At 25.7% G+C, this 20,796-nt stretch overlaps 1 protein-coding gene across 2 annotated transcripts; it reads left to right on the top strand.

Annotated features, from left to right (window-relative positions):
- Positions 1-13,090: 13,090 nt before the first annotated feature.
- Positions 13,091-20,706, top strand: LOC113550718 (pyruvate kinase-like). 2 transcript variants are annotated; one of them, XM_026952739.1, is made up of 10 exons: positions 13,091-13,428; positions 16,615-16,732; positions 16,801-17,024; positions 17,092-17,278; positions 17,345-17,554; positions 17,623-17,804; positions 18,473-18,718; positions 18,783-19,005; positions 19,253-19,409; positions 20,632-20,706. In XM_026952739.1, the coding sequence occupies exons 2-10, from the start codon at positions 16,615-16,617 to the stop codon at positions 20,642-20,644; spliced, it is 1,560 nt and encodes a 519-aa protein (XP_026808540.1). In that variant the 5' UTR covers positions 13,091-13,428; the 3' UTR covers positions 20,645-20,706. The 2 variants fall into 2 exon arrangements, with proteins under 2 accessions (XP_026808540.1, XP_026808539.1); XM_026952738.1 differs by lacking the exon at positions 13,091-13,428 and adding an exon at positions 13,777-13,995.
- Positions 20,707-20,796: the final 90 nt, after the last annotated feature.

The raw sequence follows: 20,796 nt of genomic DNA, 5'->3' as shown, positions 1-20,796 counted from the left end.
TCGGATCATATAATTAAGACCACTTTATAAATTGTGATTGGTGGTCCATACAATTATTATATTATTGATTAAAATAACGCTTAAGAAATTATTATTATATAATTTATATTATAATTCCTTCTCACCTCGTAGAACGTTTGAATACAAGTTAATGAAATATGTGTATTATAGACAGTAGCGATTAGTAGCTATCACGAACCCTGACACAAAGTTCGTTTCAACAATAGTTGGACAAAAAGTCCTCAATATAAAATACATTAACTATTATTAATTAGATTTTTATAAATACAACTTTAAATAAACTAATAAAATAAAAATGTATTATAATATAAAACATCATTATACAGTGTAATATACGAGTACACAATGTATAATTCTTACATATTTATTAGTGGATAATGGTACAGCGCAAATAGGTATTTGCAATATCTTATTAACATTTAAGTGGAAGTAATTCAATAAGCGTTATGAACTTTAACTTCCAACTAATGATCTACTATATTGCAAGACAAATTAACCTTAGTTGAATATGAAGATTATTAAAATAAAACATGGTATAGAAAACTGAAAAATCGATGAAAATATAGTTGAGGCGAATTTATACAAAACAAAACACTTTTTGGGAGTAAATCTATACAATGCTTGGACGTAATATTTTCCTTTTTAATATATTATATTTATTTCTTTCCGTATATTTGCATATATTATCAATTCCGAGTCTTTTAAAGTTCCTTTAAAATATACGACAAGAAAGCTGGCCCATAATTTTTCAAAAATATTTTTAAAAAATCTCATTTAAATAACGTACTAATTTCATTTTTATGTGATTAATTAATTTTTTGCCACAAAACGTAGTCCTTATTTTTGTATGTTATTTTATTATTTTTTTCTTTTGAATAAGTTTCCCAACATTTTTGTTCAAATTTTAATTTTTCTTCAGTTTCTTTTCATAATTTATTTATTGTTTTTCTTCAGTGCTGTTTATTTTTAAATTGGTCTATGTTTGAGTTTCCATTAATACATTGATACAATTTTAATGATTTGGATTTTGTTTTTAAAATTATTGGTTATAATTTAAATGAGAAAATTCTGGCCCAATAATTGTTCTTGGTATAAAAATTGCTCCTCGACCTAAATTTGAAGTGAAAATTGTGAATCTGGAAGTACAGAGTTGTCAAGCGTAATGTTTCAATATATGTTTGTTACTTTGTCATTTACAAAACTAATTTTATTGGTGTAAGTAAAATCGACAACCAATTCGATAATCAGAAAAATCATTTTTAACTGATACATGAACTGATTTTTCAAAATCTAGTAACATCAATTAATTATAATCAATTTCCATCTTTCATTGTCCTACTTTTACTAAATTTATATAGCCGTTAATTATAACACTTAAATTACTTTTTCGAATTTCAAATTTATCATTAATTTTCATTTACCAATATTATCGGATAAGTACAAACTTTTTTAAAAAGCATGTTGTCCATACATGAGGGTTCAATGCACAACAAACATAAACTATCGAATGGTGAACCCCAAATATATTATCTGTTATTAGCGTCTAGCAAATAAATATTTTTAAATAAATTTGATGTAGTTATTTCCAATAAGAATTAAGGCATGATCTATAGATCAGATAATTAAGTAGATTAGATTAGATTAGATTGCAAAAGACTATACTAGCAATTGCAGTTTTGTACTAAAACCGATTATGCCCGAAAAAATCAATTCTGTGTACAACTTAAAATTATATCATATGATATAATTTAAGAATAGTTTATAGTATAACAACTTAATATAGTGTATTTTATTTTATTAAGTTTTTAAGAATTAATATTATATTATTCAAAGTTACAAACAACAATAGAAATATTAGTTTTAAATTGTGTGATGATTGTACTAATTTACTATCATTATCACCAGTAGCGTAGCCAGGAGGGTTTTGGTGTTAACCCCCCCCTCGGCTGTATTTATATCAAAAACATTATGTTGATAATATAGTAATAGAATCATTTGGTCGTGGTAAAATGTATTTTGCTATGCCGAATTCACATTAATACGTTATCGACTGCAATGGTGATAAATGATAATAATCATTATCATTCAATTATTTTATTATTTTACCACAGTTGTAAATTTATTTTATTTTATTAAAAAAAAAAAACCCCTTAAAAAAAATCCTGGCTATGCCACTGATTATCACCACTATAATAAATACAAAAAATAAAATATTTTAATATAATTAGTATTAATTCATACTGGCAATGAATGATATATATGTATTTATTTTTACATTTAAGGCAGTTTACCACGCGTAAATACACAATAAATACCGTATGGCGCTAATGAGTATAATATATTATTATAGCCTAGCTTATACTGACTTTAAGTGTAGTGTATCGTTCGAACCATCTATAAATTATTACTGTTTTGTGTTTCATCTGAAGGTAAATTCCAATTGAAGTATTGCTGTGTATAATATTTACATATAGATTGTAGATTCAGTTTACCTTCATAATTAAATCTAATTCATGATTCGTACTAAATGTTACCTTAGAATTAGTTTCATTTGTGTAATGTGATCAGCATATCTAAGTTTAGATGACTTATTCAAACTTTATTCGGTTTCACTTAAAAAATAGTTATTTACATAATAATAATATGTGTATCTATATGACAATATTTCTATAGTTAGAAACGTATTTATTATTGAATTATTGATGTCTGTCCGCCATAACACTGAAAAAATAATCATTTGGGATATTTTGATACATAATTTACATTTGTAGTTTAGATACATTCATTTATTTACTTAATGTTTCATATGAAGTTTATTTCTTTTGATAGTCTTTTAGGGCAAAATCGTATAGTTATACGCCATATGGTTTTACCACATTTTTATTTTCATTATTGCTATGGTTCAATTTAATCAAGCTTTTAATAGTATTGAATTATATAGAAAATTTGTTAGCATTTTGAAAGATTAAAAATATTGTTTAGGTGAATTTTTAATTAACAAAGTTGAAATTATATATAATATTTACTACCTACTACTTGATATTTTAAATATTGTTTTATATTTTGTCACACTTTATAAATTGATTATATGAATATTACCCTCGTACAATTTTGTTCCAGGATACATACGAATTCACTCCACACTTGGGGTAATTCCGTATTTTTCCAAAAAAAGTAAAACACAAATTGAACGTATTTATAAAAAATACGTAATTAAGTTTCAAATAAAAGTTATAAACCATAAGTTTTTCTATGTAACCAGTTGAAAATATTTAATTTTGTAAAAAAATTACAAGATTTATAAACCACGATATTGCCCTGTCTTCCCTTAGATATTATTAGTAGAAGTAATAAATGTTTATATAATAGTATTTTTGCTTTATAATATTAAATTATTTCGTTTTAAGTATTAAATTCAATAAAATTGGAATAATGCATCATAATGTTCCTATGTATTAGTATGGTAATGCATTGATTATAGGTATTCCAAGAACAATTTTTCTAAAACTTCTTGATAAGGGTTCGCAGCTACCTTACCCAACAATAAAAACACTCCACTTCTACGATACTACAACGATATATAATTAATATATTATTTTATGTACCTATTTGATATTAGTATATTACAAATATAAATCTATAATAAAACATTTTAAGTATGTTATTTAAAGAACATTGGCAATTATCAATAATCTCAACTATTATTATTAACTCTAATAATAATTAAACTAATCCATTATACAAAATATATAAAATTCGCAATTATGAATAATTTTTATAATTATATAATAATTTTTTTATCATAAATAATAAGCTATATATAAACTTATAAGTTATACTAAAAAAAATTGTAGTTAAAAGTTATAACAAATTAGGTGTAGTAAAAACGAACAACTGTCATTCTATTTATTGCAATTTAGAATAACCATTAAGTCTACCCGCCATCCAAAAAACATCAAACCCATGAATACAAGACACTGATTAACCGTTATTATTACCGTTCAACGTTTATAATTACCAATTTAGAAACAAATTCTTCCGAACTTAGAGAATATACATTAGCTGTCATGTAGGTTTACAGCACCTATTTAGACCAATGATAGAATAACCCGATCAGACCAATCCATCCTTTATAATATAATATATTAAATTATAATATAATATTTATTAATTTATTATGTAAACCAGTTACATAAATATAAATGCTTATATATATATATATTTTATCTTTATAGTTATTATTTAATATATGTAGCATACTATCATGTATGAACTCAGTATATGTTTGTATTTTTCGTATTTTTTCCACGTATCTTTAAAAATTGGCACTTGCAGTAACTTTAACGTTTTGTGCGTTTGATAAATAAATGATCGTCTTTCAATACAATTAATTATAAAAATTGTTGTATCTTGTTTAAAATTGTAACAGATAATGATATTCTACAGCCTATTTATAATTTGGAATTATTCTATTGTAAAAGAAAATTGAATTTATATACCTACTAGTAATTAATAATTATCTATAATATTTAAAATAAAAATAATATAAGTGTATTGCTATATAATATTGTAATTTTATTTAAAATATCTTTTGGTCATTGTATATATTATATATAATATAAAGTTGTATCAACATATAATATTATAATTATTATAAATAATTAAATACAATATTATGTAGAATAGGTAATGGTAAGTAGAGTGTATCCTGATAATACAAAACAATTATGCTGAAAATCAAATCAATTGATATAATTGGTGTATAATTATGAATTAACTTATATCGCCTGTGTAAATAAATATTATATATTTTTTTGGTAGCTTAATCTGAACTAAGTTACACAGATTTTAATTTCCAATTTTAGATCATGGGGTAATTTTCTGATATTCTGATAGTCCTAGTAGGCTATGCCTCCTATAATTTAGATATAATGTATACTATAAATATTATACCTAATTATTATTATTATAATTTTCTTTCTGTAAATAGAATATTAATATAATGGGCTTTATACTATGTAATATTCATTTATAGTATCCGAATGATTATGTACCTAGGTATTGAAAGAGCTTGGAAGAAGTGTCAATGGGCGCTCCTTTCCCTCAAGCCGTTCAGCCTAGTAAAAGCAAATAAATGTCAACAAAATTATTTATTGTATTATTTGTATACAGATTGTAAATTTTATATATTTTTTTAATAATAATAAAAAAAAAGGTATTGAAAGAAAGTCAGTGACCCTTCTCCGAAATGTTTTCAGTTTTTAGTGTAAATGAACTTAAGTTGTAACATATTTTGGATATCTCTTTCCATATATATAATTTATTATATTTCTTGTATATAATATTTTCCATGCATACTTCTATAGTTCTATTCTATAACATAATATTGTACTTTATGGATGAATCAATTTTGAATTTATAACAAAAACATAGGTATGTATTGTTCTATTGTGTAAGAACTGTTTATGCGTTTTATTAAAATAATAGGGATGAATCATGATACAGTTTAACTATTATTTTGCACTTCCACTTATGAGATTTTGCTACTATGAGAGTTTGGGAAATTTGTATTTTTATTTCGAAGATCATTTTTTCATATAAAAATATACAATACCTATATTATGTAACTAAGTCTGATTCAATATAAATGTATTTCTATTTGCAAAAACAACGGGTTTAGACATTTAAAAGAACATTTGTTATCGCTTTTTAAATGAAAAAAGTGATAACATAGGTCATTCTAAATATTGTCAATGTACAGTGAAAACTTTACAAATTTAAAACACAGATGACCTTATTTACTCAATATGTATAGATAATAAATTCGCTCAATAAAAATTCTCATCAGTGTAATACTGTTGTGTATTGTGTATAAATATAATATTTCTATAGGTACAAACAACAATGGTTTTTAATGCTTTAATTAAAAATTTAAAAACCTAAACTTTTATTATTTCAATAAATTTAAATGAATTATCTAAGTAAAATAACTTTGAAAAAAAAAACATCAAAGATTGTAATTTATAAATTATAATAGATTGATAGTCAAATGTAAAATATTTCAACTAGTTCTAAATATTATGTTTATTGTTTTAATGTAATTTAAGTAAACATATAAGTAAATAACATTCATTTATTGATAATTGAAATAGTAATTTCAGATATTTTAAATAAATAAACTAAATAAACTAATTTTTTAGTCAAAATTCGTATACTGTAAAAATATAGTATTAAATATTGCTTAACACAGAATAAGCATATACCTATAATAATATAATCAGACATGAATACAGAACATGATACATCACGCACGGCGGGCGTCTGCAATAATTTTTCAAGAATTATTTCCTTATATAAATAATAACGTGTTGAGTAGTGTTGACATAATGGCATCTGTCATCTTATCTTATATGTTAACATCGTAGTCGATATCATTAACAAAACTTTCGTATACTCATATGACATATGTTAAAGATAAGTAATAATCTCCCAAAGGGTTACTGTAGACAAATGGTTATTCATGGCTCAGTCATCGGTGAATATGACAAACTGCCAAAAAGATGTTGTTCGGATTACGTGAAGACTTCCAACAGATTGTAATTTGTCGAGCTCTTCTGACGAATACTTTTACTATTGGATTTTCAATCCAAGATTTTTAAAAAAATATAAATGATAGGTGTTTGTAAAAATCGCATTTTATTTATAGCACCTTTTTATTACAAGTATTTTTTTTATCTAACATATATAATATGAATATGTGATATGAACAGTATTTACAGTTTTAGTTAACAGCTAAAGCAATTAATGGAATTGAATTTTAAAAATACTTATAAATAAGATATGGTTCTGAAATACTGGTTAGTTACATTCAAGTATCGGAAAATAATAAAAATTATTTACACTATGTGAAACTTGTATTTTCTTTTCATATAAGTTTTTATCGTGAATATTATGATACCTATCTTAAAAGAAAAAAAAATTATTAATATTTGTTTACTTTATTATTATAGTATTATAACTTTAAATTTGTAAAGTGGGGTAGTATTTGTCTGACATCCTTTCCAATATTAAATGTTTGTTTCTATAATAATTTAATTTAAAAATTATTATTTTTCAAACTAGGTACCTATATAAAATATTATATAATAATAATTTATCATAACATAACTTTAATTTGAGTATGACAGAGGTAAACAAAAATAAATAAATATCAAATAGTAAGACTGTAAGAGTATATAGTTCATATCAGGCACAGTATAATTTAAACATTTTTCTAATTCACGATGGTGTTCGTTATATAAATTTTAATTTTTCACGTACAACTACCATTAATATCTTATTATATAAAAATAATAAACAATTAATAAAAAAATTTAATTTAATGTAATTATGTAACAAAATATTACTGTCAAAAATAATATAAAATTTTAACAGTATATGAAGATATAATATAGTTACATAATTATTACATTTCTCTTGTCAGTTGCCAATTAATAGCAATTATATTATTATACACCTACAACCTACTATCTATTTAAGATAGGAATATTTTTTTTTTCCCGAAAATTATAGTATGTACAGTTCAAACTTTATTTTTCATATATTATGAATTATGATTGATAATAATTTATTATATTATTAGTTTGCCGATGAATTATGAATACAATGTTATTTATGAACTGCATAATGGCGAGAAGTTGAAGGTTGAATTATTGTCATTATTTGTCTGAACACTTTTGTACATTTTGGAAGGTGGCTAGTTATATGAATTTCCAAACTTGTATATTATATATCAAACTTCCTAAACTTGTCAATGAAATCCTTAATATTTAAGTAGGTACTGTAAAACTGATAAATGTGATTTATAGAATGAATATGTATTATTTTAATAGCAATAAGGGGCCAGAGCCTTAAATATGGGACTCACATATTTTGAGATTCCATCATCTATATATATATATATAAACCTACATAATATATTATGCACTCGCTTACCTATGTATTACTTATATAAGGTACTTATAACAAATAAAAAAATGTAATATTTAAATATTTTAAATTAATTAAGTTAATAATATATAAGAAATTCAATACAATTATAACATTAATAATGGTAGATGTCTATACTTAAACTTATCGCAAAATAATCGATCCAAACATTATTTTAATGCTTGAATTAAAATTCACTGAAAAAAAATTACATGGTAATACGTAACACTAATAATTTTTTTTTAATTTAATAAACCTTACACGATGTAATATATATATCTACTGCCTATATACAATATACGTGTATACTATAGTGTACTTAAACTTATATAATGTATATAATGATAACAAAAAATGAATCGACGAAAGCCATAATTATTATTTATTGATATTGCGACCTTATTAATAAACACGATGCAACAAATAAAATTTAAAAAATAACATATAATAATGTATTTATATATTTTATACAATTCCTGACCACGATGATACACCAATTAATACAACGATGTTTCATATTAATACAACAAAATAAAAAATATATAGTTCGAGTAAACCATAAACTATGTATAAATTGATAAGTATGCATATTTATGTTTTTGGACTAAAATAGTCACTACTCACTAGTCACAATACAGTGAAGAAAATAGTATTTTTAAATACACAAAATTGTTGTTTGATTACTATCTGAATAAAAGAGACTGAGTGTGATCTTTTATAAGTGAATACAAATTAAAGATTTCAAAAATAAAACGTTTCTGTTTTAAAGAGTCAGAATACTTCACTATAGGTATACCAAGCTAATTATAAAAGGCTGGCATAAACACATACACCACAAGTTGTGGTCCACAACGCAGATACATGTGCGGTGTGCCTGTCCTATATATTATAATAAGGTTGGATGTGTAATACCAATAATGTGATGTGTATTGAAATCGCTTCGCGTATCTAAATTCAAAAAAATTCACGAAAAGGATCAAAAAGTTTAAAGGTATTATAAAATATTAAATTTTTAATCATGACATATTATTATAGTACCTACGTTAATTATTAAACCTATGTGCATTTTTTGTCTACAAATTATTACCTGTAAATTACTATTTGTTCAATAAACCAATGCATTTATTTTTATTTTCTTCCATCAAATTTAATAATTATATTTTTATATTGTACAGGTTTTCCACAGTTCGAAACCTTATAGGTACGCTTTGAAGTGAGATTAATTTCTTGACAACTTCAAGTGGCCTTTCAGTGTCGTACTATCAGTAACAGTATATTGTATTATTAAGCCATACCTACTTGAGATTATATATTTCTATACTATAATAGGAAACAGTACAAAAACTGTAACTGTATTGTATTTATACACCATGCATTGCACACAATCAGACTTTAAAAATAATAATAATCAACGACAAATTGGTATTGCTATCGTGGTATTTAGAATAAATTGTATAAAATATAAAGTGATAATTTTATATGCTAAATTTTTAAAATTATGATGTGAAGTGTGAAATCCATAATGTTCGATACAATTCAAATGTTTATAAAGTTAATCTTAATAATTCCAGTATTTTAAATGCGTTCAGAAAATGCAGATAGGAATTTTCTGATAAACTTAATAATAATAGTTCAACAATTCCATACCCTTAACTAATGACTCGATAGTAAATATTACTAATATTAGTTTGAACATATATTGTGAAAGCTCAATACTCAGAATAATAACATAATTTATCTACCATTTGGAAAGGTCCTATACTTATGTAACATGGGTATTTAAAATAATTGAATAGGATTACGATAACTATGTAGATATATTAAAGTTCAAATATTATTAAAATAATTTTTAATAATTATAATCTATAATATTATAAAAGTTGATCAATTTGTTGTAGGGTCTATATTGTTGTATTTTGTTATAAATATTACATTATAATGTTAACTAACAATAATTAAAATAATATATGTTTAACAGTAATTTGAACTTTTCAATTAAGTTCAATTTATGTGTAACTATATAATATACTTACACCTACTTATAATCTGAATAGTGAAATAGTCATGAATATAGATTAAATCTAAGTATAAATATAATTAAAAGTAACTACCTACTATTACACAATTATTAAGTAAATTCAATTTAATTCTATCTACGTATACCTAGTAAATAGGTATTAGGTATAAGTATACTTAAAATTTAAATTGTTACGTACAATGAATAATCAAATATCAATAACCTAACTCATATTATTTTTCGTATCAAACTATTTAAACATCATTAGATCTGTCATGTACTCTCGTGGTACTTGAGAGTTACGTTTATTAAAAACTACTAACCATTTCTATCTTAAAATTTAAAACTCACAAAATTATTAAGTAATGTTTACATTATGATTTAAACCTAATTTAATATTGATATACAATTGTAATACTCCATTTATTAGATTAGTGTAATTATTGAGGACTTTTAAATAAATCACCCCCTCCCCGAAACAACTCATTATCTTTTAATTTATTCTAAGATAGTAGTTCAAAGTTCAAACACTTAATCTTAAACCATACAATATTTGACTAGTTAAATTCTATTGAGGATAAATTAATTATTAAGATAAAACAAATTTATTATTTGATATTTAATAAGCCAAACATTAAACAAAAATATACGTAGACCAGTGGCGTATTTAGGATTTTGTCTAAGGGGGGGATATACATTGGCAAACATATAATTTCCTCTACCAGGGGGGGGTACACTTACCATTATTATCGTTTCTCAAAAATGTTGAACATTTATATACTTATTATCAATAAGTACCTACACATAAATATATAAGACTGTATTTTTTTGTTTTGAAGATTTATTATTCATTGTCATTTTTTTATAAAATGGAGAAAACCATAAGAATACAATAGTATTATCTAGTATTTATTGATAAATATACAAATATACATCATATATGTATAGAACGAAAAATCAAAACCGTAAAAAATAATGCACCAGCCAGTGCTCCGAATTTAAGGGTCTCGGGGTCTCAATACAACTACTAAAGAAGGGCCCCTTTTTTTAGTACTTGGCCGGGGCCAGGACCCTGGGAAGGTAAAGATTAAAGACCGCTAGGCAGCTGCCTAGTTTGCCTAGGCGGAAGTTCGGCACTGGCACTAACGCGAGTGTTCGATTATAATGAATAATGAATTATTATTTATTATGCTGGATTAAAAATTAACTAATACAATAATAAATATTATAAAAATAAGTAATAAACTAATAACTCTATATATATATAACAATAAACTTATTGTTTAGAATGTCTATTTATACATATATATATATACCTTCGCCTTGCAATATGTTTTGAAATAGCAACCAAACGCTTATTATTAAAAGCATAATAATAGCCGGATCGTTATTGACAATAATGACCATTGACGAAATTTTACAATTTACAATACGAATTGTTTTCAATCATATACATATTTAGCACTTTAGCAGTAAGTTGTGTATTGACTATGGCCATCAAGTATCAACCATAATATTTCCAAATTCTTATAATTCTCTCTAATAAAATGTAGCGACTTCAATAATTTTATTCTGTATTTCTGTAATATATGTACGATATTATTAAAAAAGACCAATGGGGGGAATCTACCCCCCCCCCCCAAAAAAAATCCCCCTCCCCCTTAAATACGCAACTAACGTAGACGTTAAACTATGTTAATATTTCAATTATTAATGATTTAATTAAATAATTACTATTTTTTAATAAATTGGCATTTAAAAATAATAATATTTAGATTAATATTAAAGGTATTAACAACCAAATAAGCACAATTTCTATTAATATTTTACACTTGAAATATTTCTGACTATTAAAAAAAAAATTATTTTAGGTTAACCTCGTATCTAGGTAATTTTAATTTTTAAAATTAAAAGCAGAAAAAGTTGCTTTGATGTAGTGAAGTAGGTTTTTAATTTTCATAATTTTTAATTACAGACAGAAAATAAAACGTTATCGTCGCAATGAATAATAATTATGCGATTCTGATTAGTTTCATAAAAAAAGTCATATAATAAGAGTACCGACTACCGGACCTCAAGTACCTATGGGCTATAGATAAATATATTGCAATGGGCTATGGCCAATGGATACAAACACCTCAACGTCCTCAACATTTAAAATTCCGGTATAGCCAGTGTAGGTACTTCAAAGACTGAAATCTTCAAGGCACTAAATAAAACTATTATACCGGGTAATGGGTATCGATACTCTACAGCAGATAAATTAATGTCATAGACCTTATAGTATAAGGTCTATGATTAATGTTAGTGACTTATAAACTACCATTGATTATAGAATAGATCTATTCTATAATCAATGATACTACGTAAGACACAAACATTATAATGTATAGTAAATATAATAATTATAGTATTATTATAATCATCAAAGCCGTATCTAAGGGGGGCTAAGGGGTCATTGTTTTATTTCAACTGAAAATTATTTAAGAATATATTTCAAAATTATTAATGATATAAATAGATTTTGAAATAATGAGTGTTGTTCATAAAATAGTCGTCCTGTATAATAGTAATATAATATAAGTAGGTAACAGCTTATATAATGCGGTTAAACTTGTACAGTTGTACCATTGTCTGAAAGTGTTGAACACAGTTGTAAATAGAATCGAATTTTTAACAAAAAAATTATATCTAAGACCGTGGTACTGAATATTGATGGGCATTAGACTTTGTCTGTTGGGTTTGTGCAAGGTTAAGTATTGACAAAATGACGAATGAAGATTGAAGATGAAAAATCAAAAATATCGTTATCACTTATCAGTAACAGTTGGATGTTATCAACTGACGGGCATCGGTTTCACGCACAATATGAACGTACAATCGGTATTTAGTCGATTGTATTTCACACAATCGCGGTAAAGAGCAGTTAAATACATCTTGGAACGATAGCGATAATTATTAAATATTAATTAATAGTTAATTGTGTTGTTTCACCGACGTCTCACCTTGATTGAGCCAGGTGGGTTAATTAGATAACTTATCTGTGTTATTCCCATTCGAATCCCGTAACGAAAACCTAGTGGGAAGTGGAAGTCTATTATTATAAACGGAAAAAGCCGGTCACGTTTACAAAAATATCACTGGAAACATCGAAAACGAAAAAACGTTACCACATTCACTCAGTCAGCGGTGCTCTGGTATACACGGTCGATTTCTTTCGGCATCACTTTTGGGAAGAACAACGCTGAACGTTCCTCTGGCTCTAACGTGACCCAGTCGATCGAAATCGTTTTCTTAAATCATAATAATATTTACGTACTTTATTATTTCCTATCGCCGGCGTATCTGTGTGTGTATTTAGTTTCGTATCCCGTCTAACGTCCTTAATAATCGAAACCAAAGTGAGTATCAGATGAAACTAATTAAATAATATTTTAGGTGTATTATAAGTAATAATTAATATAATTAATTTATACAAACCGTTCGTCTCGCCGCCGTTCTCTTGAGCGATTTACGTATAATACTATAATATTAAATATATTAATATTATATATGGTACATAGTGGTGTTGTACTAGTGCCATTCTATGACATTGCGGTAACCTTGGCACCCGCTAATGATTTTTCATCCATATTTAATATTGTAATATTTTCCACAGATGCTAAATATGTACTTATCTAATCGTAACTGGCCATAGAAACATCGTGCGCATTGCACACTCGTTCAAGTGTCGATTTACGCGTTTTACTCATCGTTTTCGATTTTTTTTACCATCGTCTTAGTAATTCTTTTTCTTTTTCCCACTGCTGTATTACCGTGTTTAAATGCACCGTGTGTCAGCAGTCGTCTTACGTTTCGTGACAGACGGCTGTGCAAAAAGATTTCGAGCTGCGGCAGCCACAGCGTCGGCCTACAGATTTGGTCGTTACACAGAACGCATGCAATCCAACTACGTTGCACCACTCGAGGTGTATAATCCTGAATAAACACTGATTTGACTCAGATTTTACGCACATCCATTTTCCTTTATCCTTTTTATTACCTGCGGTGTAATTGTACAGATTACTCTAGTTAAATTTTCTCAATTGACATTCTGTTTTTATATGACTTATGGTTTGGCTTTTGTTGCCACTATCACATAGTGGACTATCTTGGTGTCTACATTTGTACATCATACAGCACAATAACTATGATATATTTTCGAAGGCAATTTACTACTGACCACAACCTATGCAATTCCATTCCAATTTTTTTTTTTTGCTTGGTATAGTACATTTAGTTGAGCAATATTTATCCTATCGATAAATTTGTTAAATAGAATTAAATAAATTTTGTTCTAATTTGGTTTGGTTCTCAAAAATAGAAGTTTGTTATAATAATAATATAATTGTTTCACTGTGTAATATTTTAATTTTATAAACAGTAGTAAGTACCCAATCATAATAATTATTATAAATATAATGTACTCATTAAGTAAAGAATATCAATTAAAAATAGGTATTAAAATTAATTAATATGTTATTGGATGCCTACTTACCACCTCATGAAAATAAATTTTTAATAGAGGCCCATTACTTTTCTAATACTTACCTAGTATATTATTTGATACTTTCCTTATCTTTCATTTATTTGTTGATCTCATAACAATTATGACATAATAAATCTATCAATAAATATATTTGTTTTATAATTCATACCTATTATTTATTTTACTTTTTGTAAAAATTTAAATAATTTTTACTCATTTGACACATTTTATTGAGAAAAATACAAAATAGAACAACATATTACTTACTTTAGTTCTTAAAGTTATATTAGGCTTTGAATTCAACTGATATATTCTAATCTCATAAATATAATTATGTTTTGACCTTGAATTCTAAGGTTGTACCTAGCTATTAACTAACAATAATCAAGCTTGATCTCAGAAATATAAAGTGTATCCAGTTTATCACTATAATAATATATTAAAATTAATTTTATTTTTTGTACGTCTGCTTACCTATGTACCTACTAATAACTTATTTATTGGTATTGTACGGTAGTCCTCAAATTATAATTTACTTGTATTACTTATATTCATATATTTACTTTTGTTATAAGGTTTTTAAAATTGCTTGACCTGATATACATAAGCAAAATTATGGGTCAAGCCATGTTCTGACCTAATGTCCTAGGTTATTGACCTACAAATGAGATACATAATAATATATTATATAAAAAAAAATATAAATATTTTTACCACTATTTTATATTTATAATAATAATACATAATAAGTGATGTGAAACTAACTTATTATTTCTAAAATTTAAATATTAAAAAATATTACGTGCTGTGCATAAAAAATGTAGAATATTTATTTATTTGTAGAATATAAAAAATAATCACATTTTAATTTCGTAATAATGTTAATTGAAACTATTAAGAGGATTCCATATCCGCATGTGTTGTCTCTGTCTTACTAACTTACGTCATAACAAATTTTCGTTCAGCAGAATACATTTTGTGATGATAGCTTTAATATTAGAGTAAATTTACCTATTATCAAATTTAAAGGTAAGAATAATCTAGACAATGGCATAAGCTTTTAATGATATTATTATTTTAAAGTGAGTTACAGCTATGTAAAATATTACAACTTTAAAATGTTCATAACTCACTTTAAAACGATTATATCAGTAAAATCACCTATCATTGTCTATATAATATTCTTACCTTTAAATTTGATAATAGGTAAATTTACTCTTAAATTAAAGCTAACATCATAAAATAAATTCTGCTGAACAATATTGTTATGATGTACGTTAGTAAGACAAAAACAACACATGCGGGTATGGTGTCCTCTTAACTAACTATATTATTTAATCCAAAATTTTCAAAATGTTATGTATATTTAGTAAATTATATATTTGAATTGCCAATATAAAACCAATTAAGCTTATTGATGACCTCTGAAGTATGCACTTCATTAAATACTTATTTATTTTAATTTATATATATATATATATATACATATAATTTTTATATTTTACCTAATAATTAGTCTCAATGACACAAATTATGTCTAAATGTAGATAGATAAAAAAAAAATATTGAATTTCAATATATAAACAAATACAATTTTATTTTAATATTCTTAGTTTATTATACTAAATAATTATTCTGATTGCCACCTAGATATTTAACTATAGAATATACAAACTATCTGAACTTGTATAAAGTATGCCAATATCCTAATGGAAAACCACGTGTATTGTTTTGGCATAGCTACAATAGATTTTTTTTTATTTTACTTCTTAGCTAGCTAAAATAACATTTGCAAATCTGTCCTTGTGCTTGACATTTCTGCAATTAGACTTGATTGTTGTACTATGTTCATTCGATTTTATCTTATTGTTGGTCGTAATGCTATTCCATTTAAAAACTATAGATTAAAATTATGTAATTTGTTAACAAACAAAAGTTCTTTACATACTAGTCCCAATAAGTTAACTTGGCCTGTTTTCAGTGATCAACCATATAGAGTCTGTTTAAATTATTCAGTTAAATTAATTGATAATTTACTATTACAATTGTTTTATTATAGATGCCTACCTCACAATTATTACACGACAACACTACTACTCACTTGGATTATATGAGCACCTTGGACATCGATGTTGAAGCTCAATTTGTTCGATTGTCTGGTATCATTTGTACTATTGGTAAGTTTTTTTCAGAGATATTAAAGCATTCATTGAAAGATATTAAATATAACTTCTGTATCTTCTAGGACCTGCTTCGGTTGCTGTGGAAACACTCGAGGAAATGATTGACTCTGGCATGAATGTTGGTCGCTTGAATTTCTCTCATGGTTCACATGAATACCATGCAAACACAATTAAAAACTTAAGACAAGCTGCTGAAAATTATGGCAAGAAGATTGGTGTTTACAGCCCATTAGCTATTGCTCTAGATACCAAGGGACCTGAAATAAGAACTGGTTTATTAGAAGGCGTATGTAAACTTTATTATTAAATACATTTTAATAGGTACTTTTTATTTTTATTTAATCAAATTTTAGGGTGGATCAGCTGAGGTTGAACTGAAAAAAGGTGAACAAATCAGTCTATCTACAGACAAAGCATTTGAAAACAGCGGTAATGCCTCTAAAGTGTATGTTGACTATCCCAACATAACCAAAGTGGTGAAACCAGGCAACCGAGTATATGTTGATGATGGTCTTATTTCCTTAATTGTCAAAGAAATTGGTAAAAAGATTAAATAATATATTACTGTTGTAACTCAAATGTAACGATTATAATTTAATTTTTTAGGCAGCAATTTTATTGTGTGCACTATTGAAAATGGTGGTTCATTAGGAAGTCGTAAAGGTGTTAACTTACCTGGTGTACCTGTGGATCTACCAGCAGTATCCGAAAAAGACAAAAGTGATTTGAAATTTGGTGTTGAACAAGGTGTAGATATGATTTTTGCATCATTCATCAGAGAAGCTGCAGCTATTAAAGAAATCAGAGAGATCTTAGGTAAATGATATTGATGAATAGTTATAGCAATTAAATCATTAACAATTAATTTAATTTAAATTTTGAAGGTGAAAAAGGGAAAAACATATTGATTATTTCAAAAATTGAAAATCACCAAGGCATGAAAAATTTGCAAGAAATAATTGAAGCTTCTGATGGTATTATGGTTGCTCGTGGTGATCTAGGAATTGAAATCCCACCAGAAAAGGTCTTTTTGGCTCAAAAAGCTATGATTGCACGTTGTAATAAGGTAAATAACAAAAAAAAAAAAAAAAATACAGGTATAATAACTTATGCTATAGTTGCATAAGTTGCCATTCATTGCAGCAAACTAGAACTATTTCTAGTTTTTAACTTTATGTATCAATGTTCCAAACAGAATAGGTTGTAAAAAGAATTGAAATAATTTAATTTCATTATAACAAAAAAGAAAAATAATTGTTGTTAATCAATTATTTAAAAAAATATTAATTATAATCTTTTAATAATTATGTTTTAACAATTTTTGTTGCATAGTTATAATGGAATTGTTTTTATATAAATAATATGATTTCATATTATAATATAACTAGCATACAAACACATATAATGCTCTTACCTTCATGTTTCGTAATAGATCTATTTACTTTAATTTTTAAACTAACAAAGCTAAACTTTTATTTATAAGCATAAATTTGTTGTGATATGCATTTTTAAGATGAAAACTATACAATTGCATCCTCATAAAAATATATAATATACATGTTTATTTACACACTATAAATTTTGTAATTTATTGTTCTAATATCACTATTAAATATTAATATTTAAATAGTTATACGAGTATTAATACTAATTGTAAATCAATTGCTAATCATTATATTTATTCAAGTTGTTTTGGGGATTTTATTTTTATTTCTATTTTTGAAATAATTACAGGCTGGCAAACCAGCTATTTGTGCAACTCAAATGTTGGAATCTATGATTAAGAAACCTCGTGCTACCCGTGCAGAATCTTCTGATGTGGCAAATGCCATCCTTGATGGAGCTGACTGTGTTATGTTATCTGGAGAAACAGCCAAAGGAGAATACCCATTAGAGTGTGTACGTACTATGGCTACCATCTGTAAAGAAGCAGAGACTGCCGTTTGGCAAAGACAATTGTTTGCTGACTTATCGTCTGCTGTAAGTTAATTACTAAAATAATAATAACTTTCATTTTCTAATTGTTCATTTTCAAATTTTTAAGGTTAATTTGCCTTTGGATGCTTCACATACAACTGCTATTGCTGCTGTAGATGCAGCTAATAAAAGTAAAGCTGCTGCTATTGTTGTTCTTACAACTTCTGGTCATTCTGCACATCTCATTTCTAAATATCGCCCACGTAGTCCAATCATAGCTTTGACCAGAAATGTCCAAGTTGCACGTCAATGTCATATTTATCGTGGTATTCTACCCTTATTCTATAATGGTAAGTATATAGATCTTTTTTCTATCCAGCAAGAAAACATGCCATTGTCTAAAAAATTCAGTTCTCCTGATTTCTTCCATTCGACACAAAACCATAATGAAACCAGTCTCAATGACTAATGGAGATACTCATAATTAGCATATGTTTTCGTTAGATAAATTATATGAATAGTGACTACATATTAATTTCAATAGTTTTATGTAGTACGTAATATTATTAATTCGTCAATAAAATTGTATTATTTTAGAACAACCATTAAGTGACTGGTTGAAAGATGTGGACACCCGTGTAGTGCATGCCATTAATTTTGGTAAATCCCGCGGATTCATTAAAACTGGAGATCCAGTAGTAGTCGTCACTGGATGGAAGAAAGGTTCTGGATACACCAACACTTTACGCATCGTGTATGTACCTGAACAAGAAGATTTTTGTTTAACGTCTTAATAATTTATATATAATAAAAAAAACACAATGGGCACTAGGTTTAATATTTAATGAGATCATTAGACTAAACTAGATACAAACAAATGTATTCCATGATTATTTTTCGGTTATAATGTTATGTTAATAAGTTCTGTAGTTAATGTTGTATCCTTCATAAGGAGGATTTTAATTTAATTACATTTACTGGTTTTATTGCAGTTAAATAATGCTTGAAAAGTATACTAAGCCTTTATTTTTCTTTAATTATGAATGCATTAAACAAATTAAAATAGGCAAAACGTGAACTAAATATAAATTTCCATCACATAGTGTTTTCATTTTTGAATATTACAATGTTGCTTGCTTTTTTTTTTTTATTCTGCTAGTATTTGTTGAAATTTAGTACTTCCATTTTCAATGCCTATTCATGATTTATATAAAATATATTCAATCACTTGACATACATAAATTGTATTGTAATGTGCTTATGTTATTATTAAAATTAATTAATCATATAATATTTGCTTTTGGCTGATGTTTGTTTCATGAAATGCTATGGTCTCTAAACTAGATATTATACAACAATGTATTTTTATGCGACATTATAATCTAATGCTTTTGTACTTAACTTTGTTGTGCTTACAATAAACTATTTTATTGATACGTTTTAATCAACATAAAATTTTATATCTGAATACAAATACATAATATTATATTGAGCCTGCTGATAAAATTATTAATTGTATATGATAAACTTATTTTTTGCTTAAGTAATTTTACAGGTATATGATATGTATTGAGTATCAGCTTATAGAACATGAGATCTCTTGGTTATTGAGTAAGAATACTTTTTCGTTAACCATTTTGCAATGTGAATTAAAAAATTATACTAACTTTAAACTCTTTTTAGAATAATACATTTTTACATAAAACTATATTAATATTTAAAAACATCTTATTTATTTTCTTTTATAGTACCCTTGTAGATGATTATATTTCTTTTAAACAATAATATTGCAATAGCGCTTTTCGCATCAAATAATGTTATATCTTATACTTGTTTATACTTTTAAATATTATAATAAAGCTTTGGAGTTTGAAAACAACTAATATTAATTAAGGAAGTTTTGTATTATAAAGGCATCATTCATATAAATGTTATAATTTAGTGACGTTAAGTACTTATTGTTTTTTTGTTTTCAGTAACGTGGAATGAGGTTCTCCAAAATTGGCTTATATACTGCAATAAAAAAAAAAAAAATTTAAAAACCGTTTTTTAAACAAACATCATTCCGTGTTATGTTTAGAAGATCCCAAAATTTAATTCATCTAATCATGACCAGTGCATTACATTCTAATACAAATACC

The sequence above is a fragment of the Rhopalosiphum maidis genome, chromosome 4 (genome assembly GCF_003676215.2).
Source record: "Rhopalosiphum maidis isolate BTI-1 chromosome 4, ASM367621v3, whole genome shotgun sequence".
In the NCBI taxonomy this organism is placed as follows: Eukaryota; Metazoa; Arthropoda; class Insecta; order Hemiptera; family Aphididae; genus Rhopalosiphum; species Rhopalosiphum maidis.
The sequence above is the reverse complement of the archived record's forward strand: the minus strand, read 5'-3'. Positions and strand labels throughout refer to the sequence as shown.

What these genes read in the sequence shown, in the direction of transcription:
- LOC113550718 (XM_026952738.1), top strand. Translation starts at nt 13,852, where the DNA reads ATGCACCGTGTGTCAGCAGTCGTCTTACGTTTCGTGACAGACGGCTGT. An exon ending in AGAAATCAGAGAGATCTTAG is followed by an intron (nt 17,555 to 17,622) that starts GTAAATGATATT and finishes TAAATTTTGAAG; the next exon opens with GTGAAAAAGGGAAAAACATA. An exon ending in TCTACCCTTATTCTATAATG is followed by an intron (nt 19,006 to 19,252) that starts GTAAGTATATAG and finishes GTATTATTTTAG; the next exon opens with AACAACCATTAAGTGACTGG.